Raw genomic sequence first — 18,421 nt, forward strand, 5'->3', positions numbered from 1 at the left:
GAGGTGGAGCTGAGCCACTCCAGCTGGTGTCTTTGTCTCCAGTGAAGCAAAAGCATCTCCTATCGGTCTGTCAAGCGCCAGAGTCCCTGTTCTGCTGGGACTCACCAGGAGATCCCGAACAAAGCCCTTGCACGAAGGTCAAGCGAGTCGCCTCCGGCTCCCCGTGCTGCTGGAACAATTCCCCCCACTTGGCTCGGGTGGGAGCTGCGGGCTGCAAACCACAGGAGCTCGCCCTGCTCCGGCTGCAGAGCGTCAGCGAGAGCTGGTGATGGAAGCGAGCTGTCCTGGGAGGGCTTTCCCCAGGCTCAGCGTCCCCCAGCTCCTGCCGCAGTCTTTACCCTGGCACTGTGACACCCATCGCTCCTGCTCTCTGCCAGACCTGAGCACCCCGATCCCCCTGCTGCTGGGACCCCCCGACAGCACCCACGTCCTCTCTCCCTCTGGCTGCAACGCCTTCTGCTCTCCCCGCAGCCCCTGCCCTGTCCCTGGGGTCGGGGACAAGCCTCCCCCTCTTCCCTGAGCCCCAGACAACCCAAAGCCTCCAGCCTCAGCTCTGTGATGTTACATGTTTAGGGGTAGGTCATTATTCTGAGGTTTTGCTCAGCTTCTTTGTAAAAATCAGTGGCTGGGTGGGTTTCAGCCTCATCTGAAAGCATTAGCATGTGAGTCCTGTGTGCCTGGTGGGTCTCCAGAGAGACACGTCGCTTTGGGTACCTTCCTGCACCTTGGGCCAGCGTGGGACCGCTGCTCTCCTCCCTCCGAGCACGGCTGTGGCTGCAGGAGACGAGAAGGCTGCTCAGAAGGCGAGGGAGAATAAATCAAACTCTTCCTCCCGTTGTGCCAGGGAGAAAGGAGAGAGAAGAGAGGCCCTGGACCCCTGTGGCGAGCTCCACAATGGAAATGTTCACAGCTAACCATACCAGCCACTTAACCTACAAATGCTCTGCGAAGCTTGGCCATGGCCGGCCCCAGGGAGATGGGGGGAGAGGAAGGTTGTGACCCTTGGCAAATTGGGAAACGTTTGCCCCTCCCAACCTCACAGTCATTCTAAACAAGAACCAGACACTCCACAGTTTGCTACCCCAGGAGTTCCCCTTGGTGGGGCTTGTTCTCATCCTCCTGGGGGCTTGGCTTCCATCTGGACTGCTGGTTGAAATCCAGCCCAGACTGGTAGCGACTTCAAAAGGCAGTGTCATCTGAGGAGTAGTGGGTGGTCTATGTCAAGCGAGTTGATGGCTCTCTGTTCTTATATAAGCCACCACAATAGGGCCTCCTGGTCGAGAGCCTGAGAAGAAAGGCAACGGGCCGCACCGACCGCAGGGAGCGGGGTCTCCCTCGGCCCCGGGGTGGTCGCTGCGGCGCAGGGCGCATCACCTTCGGCCGGCACGGGGCGGCTGCGTGCCCCCTGCCCGCAGCGCCCAGCTCCATTGGGTTTGTCCTCTGGCACCGCCTGCCAGCCCCGGCTTCACCCTCCTCCTAAAACAAAGCAACCCGGAGCCTGCCAACAATCAAAGCACACAATGGGACGGCTGGGAGGCGGGGGGACGCCTCCGCTTGCCTCCGCTCGCAAAATCCAAGGAGGGAGCCAAATGTGCCGGCCTCCAAGCGAGAGGTGGCCATGACTTGCACTGGTCTGTGAGAGTGGGTCCTTGCCACGGCCCCTCCATGCCCCAAACCCACCCGGCAAGGGCTGTGTGTGCCAGCAAGCCCCAGCAGAAGGATGCCAGCCCATTCCCCGGCCACCGTTGCCCACCGGCCTCTGCCCCGTGGCCCCGGCTGGCAGAGGGACGTGATGAGCGGCTGGCAGCGGGCGGGAGGTTCTCACAGCTCCGGCAGGGACAGGGTGGCGGGGGGGTGGGTGGGAGAGAAACAAATAATAAAAACAAAATCCCAGTAAGCACGTTAGAATTCGTTTGAAGTGCAGGGGAGCTTTCAGGCAGGGTTATGTACATCTCCCAGCCCGGCGTGATTTACACATTCCTTGCAAGCAAAGGAATCTTCCCCGATTTGAAGTAAAACAGATGTTTGGGGTTTTTCTCCCCCCCCCCTCTCCCCCCCCCCCTTTTAATCATTTCTTTATTGAAATGATGGCTATACGGCCGAGCAGTCCTAAGAGCGAGCCCTGCTACCCCCAGCTGGCCTCCGAGGGGCTGGACACCCGCTCCCATGCACCACGGAGCCGCCTCGCTCCTGCAGCACGGAACGGGACGGGTTGGCGAGTGTCCGGAGGTGCTGCTCCAGAGACACCTCTCCTGGGGGTCTCCTCCCTTGTTTTTCACTCCAGGAGCAGGGACTGCAGCTCCCGGCAGCTCTTCTGAGCTAACACACGGGTCCACCAGCCGTGCTCCACCAGCCCAGGTGAGGGCTCCAGCACTTCTTCCATCAACCACCGGTCCAGGGGACTTGCTGTGCTTGATGGTGGGACTTGCCCATGCCCCTAGACCCCAGCACCATACCTCACCCCATTTGTGATCTGTCCTGAGGGCATTTTTTAAGAACGGTAGCCCAGCAGATGCCCACGAACTGCAAGGGTAACTGGAAGGAAGCACAGAAGCCGCGATGCTCTCGCACCCCCAAGCGCAGCCAAGCACAGGGGATGGAGTTTCTCTCTTGGTTCGAGCACTGTGTCATCTCAGCCAAGTCACTTTGCCCCTATTTTTATCCCATTTTTTCTACCCAGGAAAGTCATTCAGGGAAGGAACTTTCTTTTCCCAGGGGGATGCCCAGCACTGAGTGCAACGGGGGCTTCTGAGCACTGGTTGATGCTGCAAACTACCAGTGCAGCCGTGCTCTCGAATTTACACTCATAATAATAACTCATGGCCAGTAGCAAACCCATCCAGCTACCCCATCTTTCCTTTCTTTCTCTTTTTCTTTCTTCTCCTTTTTTCTTTCAAATCCTGCTGTTATTTCTCAGTACTTCGTTGGTGGCAGGGTGGGAAGGCTTTCTGTGACACATTGGCGTACCGTTGGGACTCACTCCCATTCCCGTCTGGTACACGCGATTGCACAAGAGAGAGAAACAAACGGGGATGAGGAAATGCGTGTTTATGAGAGGCAGCGCTGTCATCGTGAGCAAGGGACCCCCCGCAAGAGAACCAGCCTGGGAGCCGGTTGAGAGTTTCCATTCTCTCCTAACACTCCATTCATGCCTTGTTTCATACCTCCCCGGGGGCTGCGCCACTGGCCGCGGTCCCACCGCGCGGCGCGGGGCTCACCCCCCCACGCACCGCCTTCCGCGAGGTTCGCTGGGAGGGGGGGGAGAGGGATGCTGTTGTCTCATAAAGATAATGAATTGAGAAAGAGCAGTGCCCTTTGCTGTTGCATGCGCTCCTCGTCCTCCTCCCGCGGCCGGCAGCAGGGCGGTTTGTCCCCGCAGCATTCTGCCTGCCCGCTGCCCTCGCCCCGTTCCTCCCCGCGCGTGGCTCTCCATTAGCGCCCGCCAACGAGGCTCGCTCGGCGCGCCTGCGATGAGCGGCCTCCTGACCTGATCGGGAACCCTCCGGATAATCCAAACCACATTGCCGCCTGATCGGATACAGTCACCGGTAAATAACCTTGACTGCAGCGGTCTGGAAGAGCGAGGGATCCTATATCAGTGCTATTAATGATTTAGGGCCGCGCATCGCTTGCGGGTGACACACGCGGGGCGCATCCCTTGCTAACCCCAGGTGTCTGCCCCAGGACAGTCCCCTCCGAAGTCACCCAGCCACCACTCCTGGCAGTGCTGCAGGGCTCCCAGAGACACGTCTGGGCTCCAATTCCTCCCCCCCAAGCAGGTGGGGTATTAACGAAAACAAAAGCAATCCCCCTGCACGCATACTACAACCCACTTGGGTCCCTCTCCCTTCTGCTCCCGCATGCTCCGCCGCATTGGCCCCCTTCCCCACACACCTCCATTTCATTATCTCTGATCTTGAGCTGCCTATTACGTGCTTTTTGCCAACATAAATATTTAATCCCAGCGCACTGCACGGAAAGGCCCTTGTGGAGTTAACGCTTCACCTCGTGTTTCCCCTTGGAAAACAATCCCGGTGCAGCAGGTACAAGGCCACAAAGGCCGGAGGGGGCCTGCGAGGGGCTGGGGAGCCATGGGGGGGACACACACGAGGGGACACCTCGATGGGGAGGCTGCTGGAGGGGTTGGGTTTGTGGTGGAGGAACCTCGGGGATGGCAAGGTGCTGCCCGGGGGGTACTGGGGTGCCCTGTCTTCATGGGGCTGGGCCTTAGCGGTATTGGGGCTGCTGCGGTCACTGCGGTACCGTGGGTAGCACTGTTGGGGAAAGCCCTGCCTGAGGGGCTTGGGTCACCCAGCAGAGCTCCATGCACACACACATTTTCATTGGGCACCTCAACATATACCTGCATGCCCAGAAGTTAGAGCAGGATCTGGCTACGATTTCACCTCAGACCACAGGAGCGCAGTTTTATGTGGCTGTTGGGTCGCTCTAAGGTACGTGTTTCTGCTACTGGTATGGGACAGAGCCCAGCAAAGAGGTGTCCCAGTTCCAAGCCAATAAATGGTATGGACAGGTGCACACATCAGTCCTCATCGTACAGCTCCGTGGACATTGGTCCAGTGCTCATGGATGACAGGACCCATGGGGACACAGCACCACAAAATTTACACAAAGCCTAACAAAACCCCCAGACCCAGGGAGAAGAAGAGGGAGAGAGCAGAGAGAGGGTCACCCTGGTAGCACTGATGCTCCTCAGAGGTGGCCTGTCCCTCAGGCAAACACCCAGCCTGCAGCAGGGCCACAACGGTCGGATTTATGGGATTACCCTGGCTGTGTGCTCGCTGTTCTCTGAAGGCCCAGAGCTCCTTCATGGGCATCAAGCAGGGAGAGCTGCACTGATGCGACTCCTGGGCAGTATCCCAGATCTCTGGGACAGCTAAGATCACCATTAGGCAGGAAGGTGCTGCTATTAGGATGGTGTTTTGCACCGAAGAACAGGCTGCCCATGCTGGGGACACGCCTCGGCCCTTGGCTGCACGCGACGGATGTTCCTGCAGGGAGGGCGGCGCAGCATGGGGCCAAGTGCCCAACCTGCAGAAGCCAAAACAGCCCCAAATCCCTTCCTTTACGTCTTTGGTGACGTGCTGAAGGGCACCGAGGAAGCATTTTGGTTTGGGATGCCTGCTCTGAGAGGTTCCCCAGACAGCCTGAGGCGGGTCCCACTTGCGGCCCCAGCGAGCACCGAGCCTCCTGCGTGCGGGACGCGCGCTCCTCCCACACCCTGTCACAGGCAGGCCGGGAGGCTGTGATGTTGCAATGACGCACACCAGACAGAAAGAAAATATGAAAGCATCCCAGCCCAGCGGCAGGCTCTTCTGTTTGGGGTTGCGCAACAAGATTAAGAGCTGAGGCTATTTCCATAGCTGCAGGGCGGTGGGAGATGCTCAGAAGGAAGGAGAAAACTATGCCAGGGGCTGCAGGCATAGCTTGGGTCCCTGCTCTGTGCACTGCCCTCAGGCTTCCCCAGCAGAAACCAAGGGCAGAAAAGATGGAAAAAAAGCAGCAGACCCCAATTTGAGGGTCAAACACCCCAGAAGGTCTGCAGACCAAGGGGTAAGCACCAAGCCTGTGGTCTCAGGTGCCTGGGCAAACATCTACCAGAGACCCAGCACTGAGCCCTCTGAATTTCGGCACCCTTCTCTATATTCCTGCCCAGGCAGCAGGTCTGAAACCCAGCTCCATCAGCTCATCCGATGAAGAGAGGACCCCTTCCCCGCTGTCCCCTCCAGCCATCATCCCCTGAACAAAGAGCGACCCTCGCCCCTACTTCTTTTTTTAGAAACGTTTAAATTATGACATAAGCTTTGGCTCTGAGGGCTTTCAGTGAAAGCCAGGGTATTTTCTTTCCCCTTTTCATAACAGAAACCATATTGCTGTATAATCAAATTTATTTCATTCCTGACAAGCAGAGGGAAGTGTGTGCGTGTGTGGTGACCAGGAGTGATGAGGGCATGTGTTGGGGGACATCACTCCAGAGGTACTCCAGGCAAATATATCTATCCCTGGCAGTACAAGGTGGCATCAGACTGGAGCACAAGGTAGCCAGGAGGTGCCAAGCTCAGATATTAGACTGAGGGGAAGAGCATAACAAAGTGGGAGAGGAAGCCAAGAAGTAGCTGCTTGGTTGCAGAGGTGGCATCTACACGGTGAGGTGGGACTTCCATGGGTGGTGCTCCTGACGGAGCCTGCCCTGGTCTCTGCTGAACTCCTCCCCATGTCTTGTTCCCTCAGACCTACAGATATGTCTCAACAGAGTGGAAAAAACAGCACGTGGATTTCTGGACGAGACTGCCCAAAGGAAGCAGATGACAAACAGCCACCTCCAGCCAACTTGGCTGCAGCAGGACGGAGCCTGGACAAAGGGCTCTGGGCTGAGCGCGTGCGGCTGGCAGCTGCCCCGTGCTGAGCTTTTGCTCTCATGAACCTGGTGCTCACCTCCTCCTGTCACATCGGGCTTCCCAGCTTGGGCTGCAAGGGCAGCATTTGGGCTGTAGGAGAGGAACATTTTTTATCCAGTGATGGGGAGATCATGCTGAAGTCACGCCAATACACCCAAAGGAACCAGAGATGCTCCAGTCAATGCGGTTCATTTCCCTGAGCTCTCTGGCAACCACTTGAGGCAGCCTTCAGGGAGCTTAGCAAAGGATGTAGCTCAGCTCTAGCACCTCTTTTACAGGCAGGACAGCTCAGGAAGCAGCAGCTATTTTCACAAGTATCTTCATTTTACAGTGACATACTCTGGTACACATTCAGCTGAAGTCAGCAGCAGCCTTGAAGATGGTGCTCCCAAAACAGAGGTGCCCAAATTCACTGGTTATTTTTACAAACACAAGTTCTGCAGCAGAGATTTGGCCACCCGAGCACTAACAACTTAAGACAGGCAATGAGGGCTCAGACCTTGGGGGACTGAGGGTTTTCGAACATCTCAACACATACAGCTGAAAAAGTTACCAAAATGTGGGATTTTTCCTGGATCTGGAAGAATCTGCTTTTAAGCAAGAGCTAAGCAACAGCAGTTGCAGCTGAGGAATCACACACCATGCCCTACCACGCTCCTGCTCCATCACCTGAAATGAAGGCTCACTGAAGTCCAGGGAAACAATAAATCCCATCACTGCAAGGGGTCTGGGTCTGGCCCTGCAGGCGAAGACTGGACCAGCCTGAAAATGCCCAGCTGCACTCAGCTTCCTCAAAATTCCCTGTAAACGAGCTGAAAAAACACCAAACTGAGAGAAAAAAATATAAACAAACTTCTTTTTTTTTGGGGGGGAAATCCCCAGACCCAAGGAATAAGTTAAAGGCCACTCGAGACCTGGAAAGCTGCTGCATTCAGCAACCTCCCATGCAGGGCTCCATCAATACATAAATAATAAATAAATGTTTAACCACTTCTATGGCCTCACAGACCATATATGAGATGTGTGTACATTGCTTGTCTGAACTGGGACAGATCTTGTAGGTAATGGAATCCAAAAACCTCTAGAGCACGGGGGGAAAGATGGGCAGGCAGGATTAGCTTATGAGTTGTCTTTCTGTGTGGATCAGCAGCACCTTTTGTGCCTAGCATATCCAGTTTTTGGGACTTGGGGCCCCATCCAGAGCCTGCCTGAGCTGATTGACTCCATGGGATGTGTGGATGGCTCGAGGTTCAGCTAGGAGCTGTGGGTGCAGCAGTACCTGAACACCTGGGCCTCGGAGCAGCTTGTCACATCCTTCCCGTGGCGTATTTATGGATACAGCTGACCTCCTTTTTGCCGCTCCTAAGGCTGGAATTAGCCTATAAAAAAACCTTGACTTGTCTGCAAATATCAGGCTGAGCTGCTCCTGGTTGCAGGGAAACAGTCACGGGAGGAGGCAGAATCTTCACAGGTAGCTGCTTGGATCCTTCTTGGATCCTTTGAGTTCATAATTTAAATTCCAAGACCCACAGGGGCAGATCTTGCCCTGGGCTGTGTACACCCCAGAAGGGTTGTGGGCATGATGCCGCACCGCCTCGTGGTGTCGGAGCCCCGGTGCTGCCCCCAACATCGCCAGCATCGCTCCCACCAGGGCTGGAGGTGCAGCAGGAGGGGGGACCCCCGCTGGCAAAGCAGCACTGCCTGCTGCCTCTGGCACTGTGCAAAAAAGTCACCTTGCTGCCAGGTCGGCTTTGCTAGGAGGAAAACAGAGACCAAGGACAAGAGAAGGGAGAGTGCAGGACACCAAATGGCTCTGTGGAGATCTCGAGGACTTGCCTTGACTTCCCTGATGTCATCTCTCAGGTATCTACTGCTCAGCCCACTTAAGGAAATTCGGAAGAGGAGGCCCCACTTTTGAGCAGGAGGTGTTGCACGGTCCCCGGCTCAAGAAGCAGCTCTTTTAAGTGCTGCCCTGAATCAGGGCTCGGGTGAAGTTGAGTGAGGACACCCCTCACCTCAATAGTCAGATCCAGCTCAAGGAAAGCTTCAGGCACGTCACATCACTGCTCCCTGCCTCAGCTTCCCCATCTAGAAAATGAAGAACAAAGCCACTTGTCCTTCTCCTGACCCACTTTCCCCTACGAGATAAAAGGAATACCCCCTGCAAGCAGTGAAATCCTTGTGTCCTGGAAGGGTTCAAACCCCAATGCTGCTCTAAGAATCAAATCTCCATGGTCCCCAGCTTTCCAGCATTCAGAAAAAAGGTGCTCTGTGATGTGGAGAACTGAAGAACAAAACAAATGACTCCAGCGCCACAGCACAGTGCAGCTTTTGGTAGCTTAGAGGGAAATCAAAGCCAGCAATATCTATGCTGATATTTATATTGTGTCTCCTGTACTTGCTCTGCCATTAGTCAATGAGATAAAACTTGGACCGATCTATGTTAGTTTAGGTTTCTACACACACAGAGGTAAAAATACAATCCAAGTCCATGATTGCAAGGGGGGAGTAAATCTGTGATGGGAAGAGGTGGAACGGCAGAGGTCCATTTGTCTACCAGCAGATGAACGGGCCGAACCCCTCCTCTCCACCCCACCATCATTGCCAGGAAGAGTCCTCCTTTTGTATGATCCCCCACTGCAATACCCTCCCCAACCATCTGGCTGTGCCTCCTCCTCCTCCTCCCCACCGCCCGCCTTCCTCCCGCCGCCCCAAAGGAGCAATGCAGCCGGGCCGGGACCCAGCCAGGGTTGAAGCTCGGGTGCCAGGAGATTTCAGAACAAAACCACCAAGAATGTTATTTCAATCCGGACGTCCGGAGGAAAGGGTGGGGAGGAGCTGGTTGCGGAAGGCAACAAAGGCTGTTCTGTTTCTCTCTGTGGCACGAGGCGGGAGCAGAAGCAGAGGATTTGGGGAGGATAACTTGGCCTGTCCTGCAAAAAGGCAGGAGATGCTCATGCGCTTGGCAGCTCCTGGGGAGGAAGGCTCCGCTGAGGTCAGTGGAAAGACACCTCCTGGTGCCAGATGTGTCCCAGGTGGCTGGATGCTGGTAGGAGACAGATCCGAAGGAGGATGCAGGCACGAATCCAACTTTCAGACCGGCGATGGCAAACGGTCAGGACAGCAATATTGCAGTAGCACCTGGAGGCCCTGCTCTGAGTCACGCGGGCTGGGCCATGCACAGAAATGGCCAGAGGCAACTTAAAACCTGAGCTTTCAGACCACGGGGGCAGACAAAGAGATGGAGATGAGACAAAGTGACCTGCTTGCATCACCCAGCGGAGCAGATGGCCAAGCTGGGAAGAGCCTCCTGCACCTCGACTGGCCATGATGACAGCAGGGATGCCTTCCATGGCTTCCACACGTGTGCGCTTCTGTGTAGGGTGCTGAGAAAAGAAGGCCATGTTGGAAGCAAGAGCCCAACATGCACAGGACTTCATTAACCTCAGCAGTGAGACTATCTTCTCCCTCTCCTGACCCTGTCCTCCCTACGGACTGCCTTTCTTGGGGCCAATCCACCTCCACTGCAGAGAGCTGCACAAAGCCCAGACAGCTCGGTGCTGGGCTCACTTCAGCAAAAACAACCCCACATCCCAGCCAGCGCTGGGGCACCCTGGTTCTGAAGCAATCCTACGCTGCTGAGGAAGGAGGAGCCAGCAGCTGGGATTTAGCAAACACTTGTTCCACTCCTGACTTGCCTTGTTTGAGCTTCTGCAAGCCAGGAGCGCCTGAGAAGAAACTGCAGCCATGCACTGCTCAACTTCAGGAAGCTGGAACGCATGTGGAACAGCAGAGGTGGATTCAATGAAGCAGCACAGCTCCTGTGCACACGGGGGCCTCAGCCAAGGGCTGTAACAGATGTGTTTTAACCCATGCCACTGAGCTAGTCGGGATCTGTCTCCGATTTCTCCAGTGCTCATTCATGTGTCTTCCTGACGGAAGACCAACAATAACAATTAGTATCATATAAGGAGCGGCGGACCGCTGCCAGCATTAGCAGACACTTGAGCACCAAGGGTTTCCATTCCACTCTTTATCCCAGCTCTGCATAAAGCAGAGGTCAGTCAACATTAATCAGCCTCGCTCCGAGCCAGTTCCTTCAGCATGTTCAGCTCGTTGAGCTGCAGTTGCTGTCTCTCAGTGCTACGGCAGGTTCCCAATATTCAGCCACTTTGCCTCTTTCCTTCAGCTTGCCAAAAAAAAAAAAAAAAAAGAAAGAAGGAAAAAAAAAAGTATTTTCACTGCTGGGCACACAATGACAGAGGAGCCATGCGGGAGGTGGCCCAACAGGCATTGATGCCGGGTGCACAGGACTTGGTGGTGGTTGGGAGCCTTGTGGTGGTGGTCTGAGAATCCTAAATGCACTTCCATCCCATGGAAGGGCCTGACCATCCCATGGGAATGGGTTCCTACTGTTCCCAAAACTCGCTCTGCTAGAGCCTTTGGGCTGGTTCGGGGTCACCCTGAGGAAGCTCCATGTGGGCCAGCAAAGGGAAGGCAAATTGGAGGCTCCTTCTCAGCACATGAACACACTCCAAGGAAAGGCTCTGGAAGGGATCCTGATGACTTCCATATTATTTCCAGTAAATTTTGTGCTGATTCTTGGCACAAACACCGGAAATGAATAGGCTAGGTCAGGAATGTAAATAAAGTGAAACATTGGGATTTAATCTAATCTATAATTATAGTATCTGTGGCACAGGGAAGAGGTTGGTGTGTTTGCACTACAGCTCCATAAGGAGCTGGAGGGGGTTTTCATTTCCCTTTCCAAAATCTCCCTTTCTGGCTCCCAGCTCTTGGTGTATCACCACGTATCCGAAAGGAACGTGCTGGGCTGGCAGAGCTGCGTTCAGGCAGCCGATCGGGTACAGCTCAGCAATGAGGCATCCCCAGGAGCCTGGAGAATGATGGGGTGAGAAGCCGAGATCGATGAGCAGGGCTGAAGGCTCAGGGAGGCTGCGGGATGCACAAGGGAAGCCCTCATCTCAGCACCAAAGAGAGCTGTTGTGTTTGTAGGTGGTGAGCTACGTCAGGATCATGAGCTACGCAAGGTCAGTCCTCCAGGCTGGATTTGACCCCCGAAACAAGGCAGAGCCCCTTCTCCCAGCTGGCATTTGGGACTTGAAACACCACGAGTTGCCTGTCACAGAGCGATGCTCCCAGGCTCCCAAACCATCAGTCTGATTGGCATTAACCTCGGACACAACTGGCTGGCCCGCACCAGCCAAGCACTGAACAGACGCAGAGACAGCTCTCCCTCTGCCTTCCTCACCCCATCCTCTTCCAGATCCACCTGGGAGGCCACTTGATGGACGGCCTCTGGTCCAGCTGAGCGCTGGGAGAAGAATCCCCAGACCCATGAGGTGTTCCGCAAGAATTACAAGCCTTTTGTTTTTAAGAGCTTGGACCAAACTTGTCATTCTTCAAAGCCCATCAGAGGTACCCCGTGTTTGAGGGCATTCATGGGACTGTAGCACGGATCCCAAGCATGGGCACCCCCACCTGTGGGACCAGCAGGAATGTCCACGTGTGCACGCCAGCCGATGGAGCACACACGTCTTTGTTGAAACAAACTACTTTCCTTTGGAAAACCCTCTGTGCAGGGACTGGAATCTCAGCCCCTACGTACTACAGGCAGGGGAAAGAACAGGGCTGACAGGCAACATATTTTCATCAGGCTGAAATTGCAAAGGACAAAGAAATTAGTTCTCCTTTTGTTAGTTTATGTTTTGAAATTACAGAAGTCTCAAAAGCAGAGGAATCAATCAGGCTGTTTATTTGCTTGTTTGTAGAGCATTTTTTGGTTTTGTTTTTCATGCTCAAGCCCAGCTTTGATCTCAGCCTGGTAATCTGCCAAATGAGTGGCCAACAGCAGTGAAATTGCCGTAGGTACTAGAGAAGAAAAGGGACAGGACGTCAGACGCATTTACAAAGCAGAAGAGACTCCCATGATCTCAGTCTCCTCTCCTCAGTTTGCGTGATACCCTCAGACTACTGAACAAGCAAAAGCATTTGCTTTTGAAGAGCTCTGATGCTGCAGGGTCCGTGTGCTCACCTAGCAGCCTGGAGAAAAGCACAGGTCCCTGCCGAGCTGCTATAACCAGGATTATAGCAGCTCGGGGCCTTCCAACGCAGCTATTTTTTCCACAGAAACAAATGAAACAAGCAGAAGAAATTCAATTTAAGGAGTGACCCCGTGCCCGTGTTTCTGTTGTTGTTATGTCCGCGCGGGCTCAGAACAGAGTGTTAGCCTCACATTTCACTGTTCTGGCTTTCTTCACGCTGTGTCGCAACTGTATGGACATCTGAACAGCGGAATATTTAATGTGTGTACTTATGTATCTGAGAATGCACAGATGCTAAGTAAACATGTGCTGGTTGGGTCCCGGGCTGGAGCAGACGCGTGTGTGCTGGATATGGATGCACCCACGGTAGCGTACACGAACACGGGGAGCACGGGAGCATCGGTCCCCGCAGGTGTGCTGTCGCGTGCAGCAGCAGATGCTGAGCAAGGTGTGCTGCAGTGTGTGTGCTCACATTTTTGGGGTTCCTAGGACTGCAGGTCTGTGCCCCACACATGCCAGCATGGACGTGTGCCTGTACAAGCGCGTGTCAGCTCGTGCAGCCCTGCGAAGGGCGCGCCAAGCCTTGCTGAGAATTAGCCGATGGACAGAGCCAGCGCTGTGCGTCACCCCCGTCCTGTCCCCGCAGGAACACCAGGTCCAAAGCTCCTCAGTGCCAAGGGACGGATGTTTGAGGGCTGCACATAGCAGTGGCTCCTCATGGAGACCTGCTGTCCCTCACCCGGGGGCACCATGAGCTGCCCACAGCCACCCCGGGGCGCGGGGCACCACCGACCTCTGCTTACCCCCGCCACGGTGATGTGAGGCAAGACCGCGGAGCAGAAGCCAGGCTTTGGCCAAAGGGATGACACAACCCCGGACAAAGCCTCACGCCTCCCACCCAAGGTTCTCCTGGCCCTTTACAGACATCGGGAATTAGATCACGGAGCCCCTGAAGAGACGGGTGAGTGCAATTATCCCTGCCCAGCAGATGGGGAAGATGATCTGGCAGCCCGTGCTGCCGAACAGCCAGACCTTCTGGCTCCCAGCTCCGTGCCTTCACCTCGGCAGCAACCTCCCCATCAGACCCAGCAGCTCTCCCCGTGCCCAGCGCCCTGGCAACATAAACTGAACTGCCAATAGCTCACAACCCACCAATTTTACGGGCGGCGTGTTATTAGCAAGCTCTGCGGTTGTTCCAGGCTCTCCTTGGCACCTTTTCAGGGCAGCCCAGTTTCCAGTGATATTAATAATTGTATTTACGCGTTATTATATATTTAACGAGAAAACATTTCAAATGATTAAATGGCAAGAGGTATCACTTGGAGCCTGCTCCTGGACACGGCCCTGCTCGAGGGATGCGTAATAAAGACTGCTCCGTTTTTGGAGGCTGTCAACATACTTAACTGGGGGGCGGTGGAGGGGGAGGCAAAGGGAAAGTATTAATCAAGATCTTAAAAAGTTCTCGCTGACAGACCATTTGCCAGCTCTTGCTTTAACTGCTTTTGTGGTCCCATAAAAAGTTTCATTACTCACTACGAAATGTGTTTTAATTATTACAGTCTCTCTGACATTAAGCCCTGGGTGTTTCTCTCTTGCTTACTGCATCTCTCCTTCATCTCCTCGCCTCCTCTCTCCCTCCCTCTCTCCTCTGACCCTCCTGACTCCTACCATCCCCCACAGGACAGAGGATGCCGTTTCTAGAGAGTACACGGGAGGAAGGAAGAGGGGTCTGAAGATGTCAGCTCCCCGTCCCCCTGCCCGATGGCAGAGGGCTGCAGGCCGCCCTTGGACCTGGGAGCAGAAGAAGTGCTGCTTGGTGGGTGACATCTTCCCCATCTGCTTCTGCATTTTGGGGCCTCTGAGACAGACAGCAAAACTCCTCATCACCCCAAGGGCTGTTCTGGCTGGGGCAGTCCACAGCGAAACAAGGGATGCTCGAATGGAGCACCTGCTGCACCTGCTGAGCCTCCTCTGTCCTTTTCTGGTGGGAAGAAAAATATAACGGGGCCATGCTGCTGTGCCCGTGTCATGGCTTTGCCCTGCCTCCTCCGCTCCTTCATGTTCCTGCCTTCAGTCTGCCTCCATGTGCTCTCCATTCCTATGGAAGCTCATTCCTACCCTCTTGACCAGACCCCCTCCAAACTGTACTGACACAGAAAGTAATAACTGGATGCTGAAATTTTCCCTTTACTTTGGACACGAGCTACTCCCATGGGGTTCAAACAGAAAATCCAATCCCATTTTCTCAAAGGCATCATCTCAGAAGAGTCAAGTGAAGAAGAACACCAGCACAGATGTGACCAAGCATCCCAACAAAACCGACGGCATGCATTTGGGGCATCTCTGAGCTGGTATACGAGTCCTACTGATATAAACAGCAACCGATGTGAGCAACACCTCCCACACCTACAACCTTCTGGCCATCTCAGTCTACCAGGAATTTGGCCAGGGTGGGCAGCTTGCTGCCATCTCAGCACATTAGCTCAGTTTTTCCATGTGAGACAGCCCTACCCCACTAGTCACAGACCTGAAAGTCTATTTTGCTGGAAATCTGAGTTATTTCAATGGGGTCTCCAACAGACAACCAGTGCCTCCAGTGCCGTACTGGCAAACACTGTTTCTGCATTTCACTGATTGAGCCTAACGCCCAAAGCAACAGTCTCATCATTTCTCCAGTGTCTGGTGTAACATGGTAGTGATCAAAAAGATAAATAATAATTAAATAACTGTATTGGAGATCCCCCTTCCCCCAGCACCTCCCCACACGACCCTCCTTACTTGTACAGACCATCTGGTTCCAGGCATTTGAAAATAACCGAATAGAGGCTGGTTTCGGGGACGTCTCCATGGCTCCTACCAGCTGCCACGCAGGACGTTGCAAGGCCGGAAAGCAAATCGTCCGCAAAGCTCAAGGATTCTCCTGGAGAGCGAAGAGACGAGAAAGACCAAAACATCAATACGGATGCCAATTATTGCAGGCCATTGACAAAATAACACAGGAACACCCCTGTGCAGCACAGGCTTAAGGGCAAGCAACAAAGTCCAGCTGGCTGTGGCTGGAAGGAATGACCACGAGCCTGTACGGGGAACATTGCCTGGGGACAAAGCAAGCAGAAAACATGCACAGGCCGTCAGCTGCAACAGGGATCCACAGCAAGAACTGTGGCCAGTGCTAAGTCATAGCTTGGACAGCAGAAAAGTGCATTCACTGCTCACACGAGCAACGTGTGGGCTCACTGCAGACACCATGTGTGGGACCACCACCCAAGGGTGGGATCTGGGTTTCCAGAACAGCACGGGCACCCACATGAAATAGCTCTGTCCTGCCCTAATGGCGCCTTCAGTTCTCAAAAAGGAGACGGTCTTTTTTTCTAAAATTACCTGTCACGGTGAAATATGTTTCTGCTACGTTAGATTATCAGAAAGGAGACATTTATAGAGCGTGGATGTAATTGCTTTCAATGTACTGTTTATTTTTTTATTCATTCGATGAAAATCAGTAGCTTTGCATTCCCTTTCATGTGCACTCCGCTGGCTCCTGCAGCTGATTGCTGCAGCCCTCGGCTCAGCCGCACTGAAGGACATTCACCCCTTTACAAGCACTCAAAGAAAAATAATAACAATAAAAAAACTGCTGAAAGACTTTTTTTTTGGTCTCCCGGTTTATAAAGCTTATTAAACACTTAGATCATGACCCAGCTGAAACCGAAAATGTCCCATTTATTAAGCTTTTTGGACCCGATTATCCACTGCTGTGCAAGCTGCTGGCTCCTCGCACGGGGGAAGCTGTCGGGCGGTTGGAGCCCATTGCTTTCAATTCCCATTTTACACCAGCTCAAGGTACCAGCAGTAAAAAACAAAACCCAACAGATGCCCTGGTCATGCCCTCACTCCCACAGATGAGAATCAGGGAGAGGGCTGCTGCAGCTACTGCAGTCAGCAGGGCTGGCCCCAGGTCGCTGCGCTGGGCACCTCGTGCACGTGGAAATGTCAAGACACCGCAGCGCAGAGAGGAGAAGAATTCCCTGCTCAGCACATTTCTTCCTTTCATCTTCTACAACCAAAATTAACCGAGGACTACTGAAACGGAACACAAGTCTAGTTTCTTGGTACAGACCGTAAGAAATATCCCACTGGTACACCCAGCCCGGGCCGCCTCGTTGTGCGGCCAGATTACCCAGGTAGAAGAAAAAATCCTCTCCCCTCCAGCCCCCCCAAGCCGCATTTGCGTCGTCTCAAGATACACAATTCAGTAACAAATGTCCCCCTTGGCTAGAGAAAAGAGCAGCAATAAATTCTTTTCCTCCCTAAAGGAATCCAAGCCTTAATTATTCATTTTAATGCTCCCAGCACGACTTGTTCTTTCCAAACGTTTTTCAGGCAGCCCTGTCACCAGTCCCTGTAGTTTACCCTGGCTACCAGAGCCGGGGCTGTACCAAAGCCCAGGTCAATTCCGCGGGCAGGTTGGGTTGGCAGCTGTAAAATTGCTGCTTGGAAGTTGTGAGCGCTGAATGGCCTTGAGCAAGTCCCTTAGCTCTGGGTTTATGGTTTAAACAAACAAACAAAACCCTACTGCACATTTCCAGTGCTCATTTCCATCCCTTTTCATACGACAGCGGGTTGGGCAGCGGAACTCCCTGTCCCCAGAAGTCACCGAGGACAGACACTGCCGTGACTGATGAATCACAAACACGTAACGAGAAAGCAGCACCAGATTGTGCTGCTGAACTATGGAAAGACCTTTAAGCCTCTTCAGACCTCAAGCAACCTCTCCTCTGACCGGGAAGAAACTTCATGGGGGCAGATCATCCCATGGGTGCCTGCTGTGGGCATCTCGCACCTTCCTCCAGAACTGGCCACTGTATGAAGCCGTCTAGACAGCCCCTGGGTCAAGCCCATCTGGCAGCTCCTATACCATTACTAAGGATGTCAGTGTTTGTTTCGTTTTGTTGTATTTTCATTACTGCACTTTCTTCACCTCATTTCCTGCTTCGTTTGGACCTCACTCTTTGCGGGCTGGTGCCATCCATCTCCGAGCAGACGTCAGGCTGGTCCCAGGGACATTTCTCCCTGACAGCTTTGCTATTTGGAGCTGCACCGACAAGCTGAAGCTTTCCCTGCCTTCATGCAGGCAGGCAAGTGCCTCAGGGAAAGCTGGCAGGAGTTTGGGGCTGGGATGACGTGGGATGTGTCGTAAGGACCGTATGTGCGTGTGTGCTCCTGCGCTGCCGCTCCCGGTGCTTGGACACGCTCTTCACTCTAGCGTGCCGGAGAGCCAACGCTCCCCTGCTATCGGTTTGAAACGCTGTTCTGTAGCTGCAGGGTTTCAGAGAAATATGGTTGTGTCTAGGTGAGAACTTCTGAAGCAGCCTCCATCTGGAGTGAGACACCAGGGTAAAAATAATGCTTGCATCAGAGAGTGCAGGGAGGTCAGTCGCTGCCCTGCAGGGAATCTCACAAGCCAAGGATGAGAAAGTGTCAATCCCAGAGTCCTTCCCAGCAGCCTTTCCTCAGGATGTTTTTTTTTAAAAAACATTAAAAGACAGAATAAAACCGAAAAAGCAGCTCCAAATCCGTAGAGCATATTCCCAATCTCACATAGCCAAGAGGACAGAAACCAACAGCACCCACCTCCCTCTCCCAGAGCAGCCCCACAGGCCATGGGGTAACCAGAGGTCTGCAAGTTTCTGTGGGTACCTTCACAGGTCCTGTGCTATGGGCATCTTTGGAGGCTGTGAGGCAAAGCTCATGAGGGCTAACAATGTGGTGTCAACCTGGCTTAAACCAAAACCCCTGCAATAAAATCTCAACAGCGAGAGGTTGCTTTGTGTTCAGCCCTGAGCCTCTGGGGAACTTCCCTCTCTCACTGGTCCTGCTACAGACAAACAAAAGCAAAGAGGTGGTTACAAAAATAGCAAAACAGATGCTAACAAAGGT

General features: G+C 53.8%; 1 protein-coding gene across 1 annotated transcript in view; it reads right to left on the minus strand.

Annotated features, from left to right (window-relative positions):
* Positions 1 to 18,421, minus strand: part of ASTN2 (astrotactin 2) — a gene marked incomplete at both ends in the record, with an annotated part of 316,075 nt that overhangs the window by 16,512 nt on the left and 281,142 nt on the right. Inside the window, one exon of the mRNA XM_084298804.1 lies at positions 15,263 to 15,404. Within this exon, the coding sequence (XP_084154930.1) occupies positions 15,263 to 15,404 (142 nt within the window). The remainder of the gene's footprint in view (positions 1 to 15,262; positions 15,405 to 18,421) is intronic.

Source organism: Netta rufina (genome assembly GCF_964035555.1).
Source record: "Netta rufina genome assembly, chromosome: 20".
NCBI classification, from domain to species: Eukaryota; Metazoa; Chordata; class Aves; order Anseriformes; family Anatidae; genus Netta; species Netta rufina.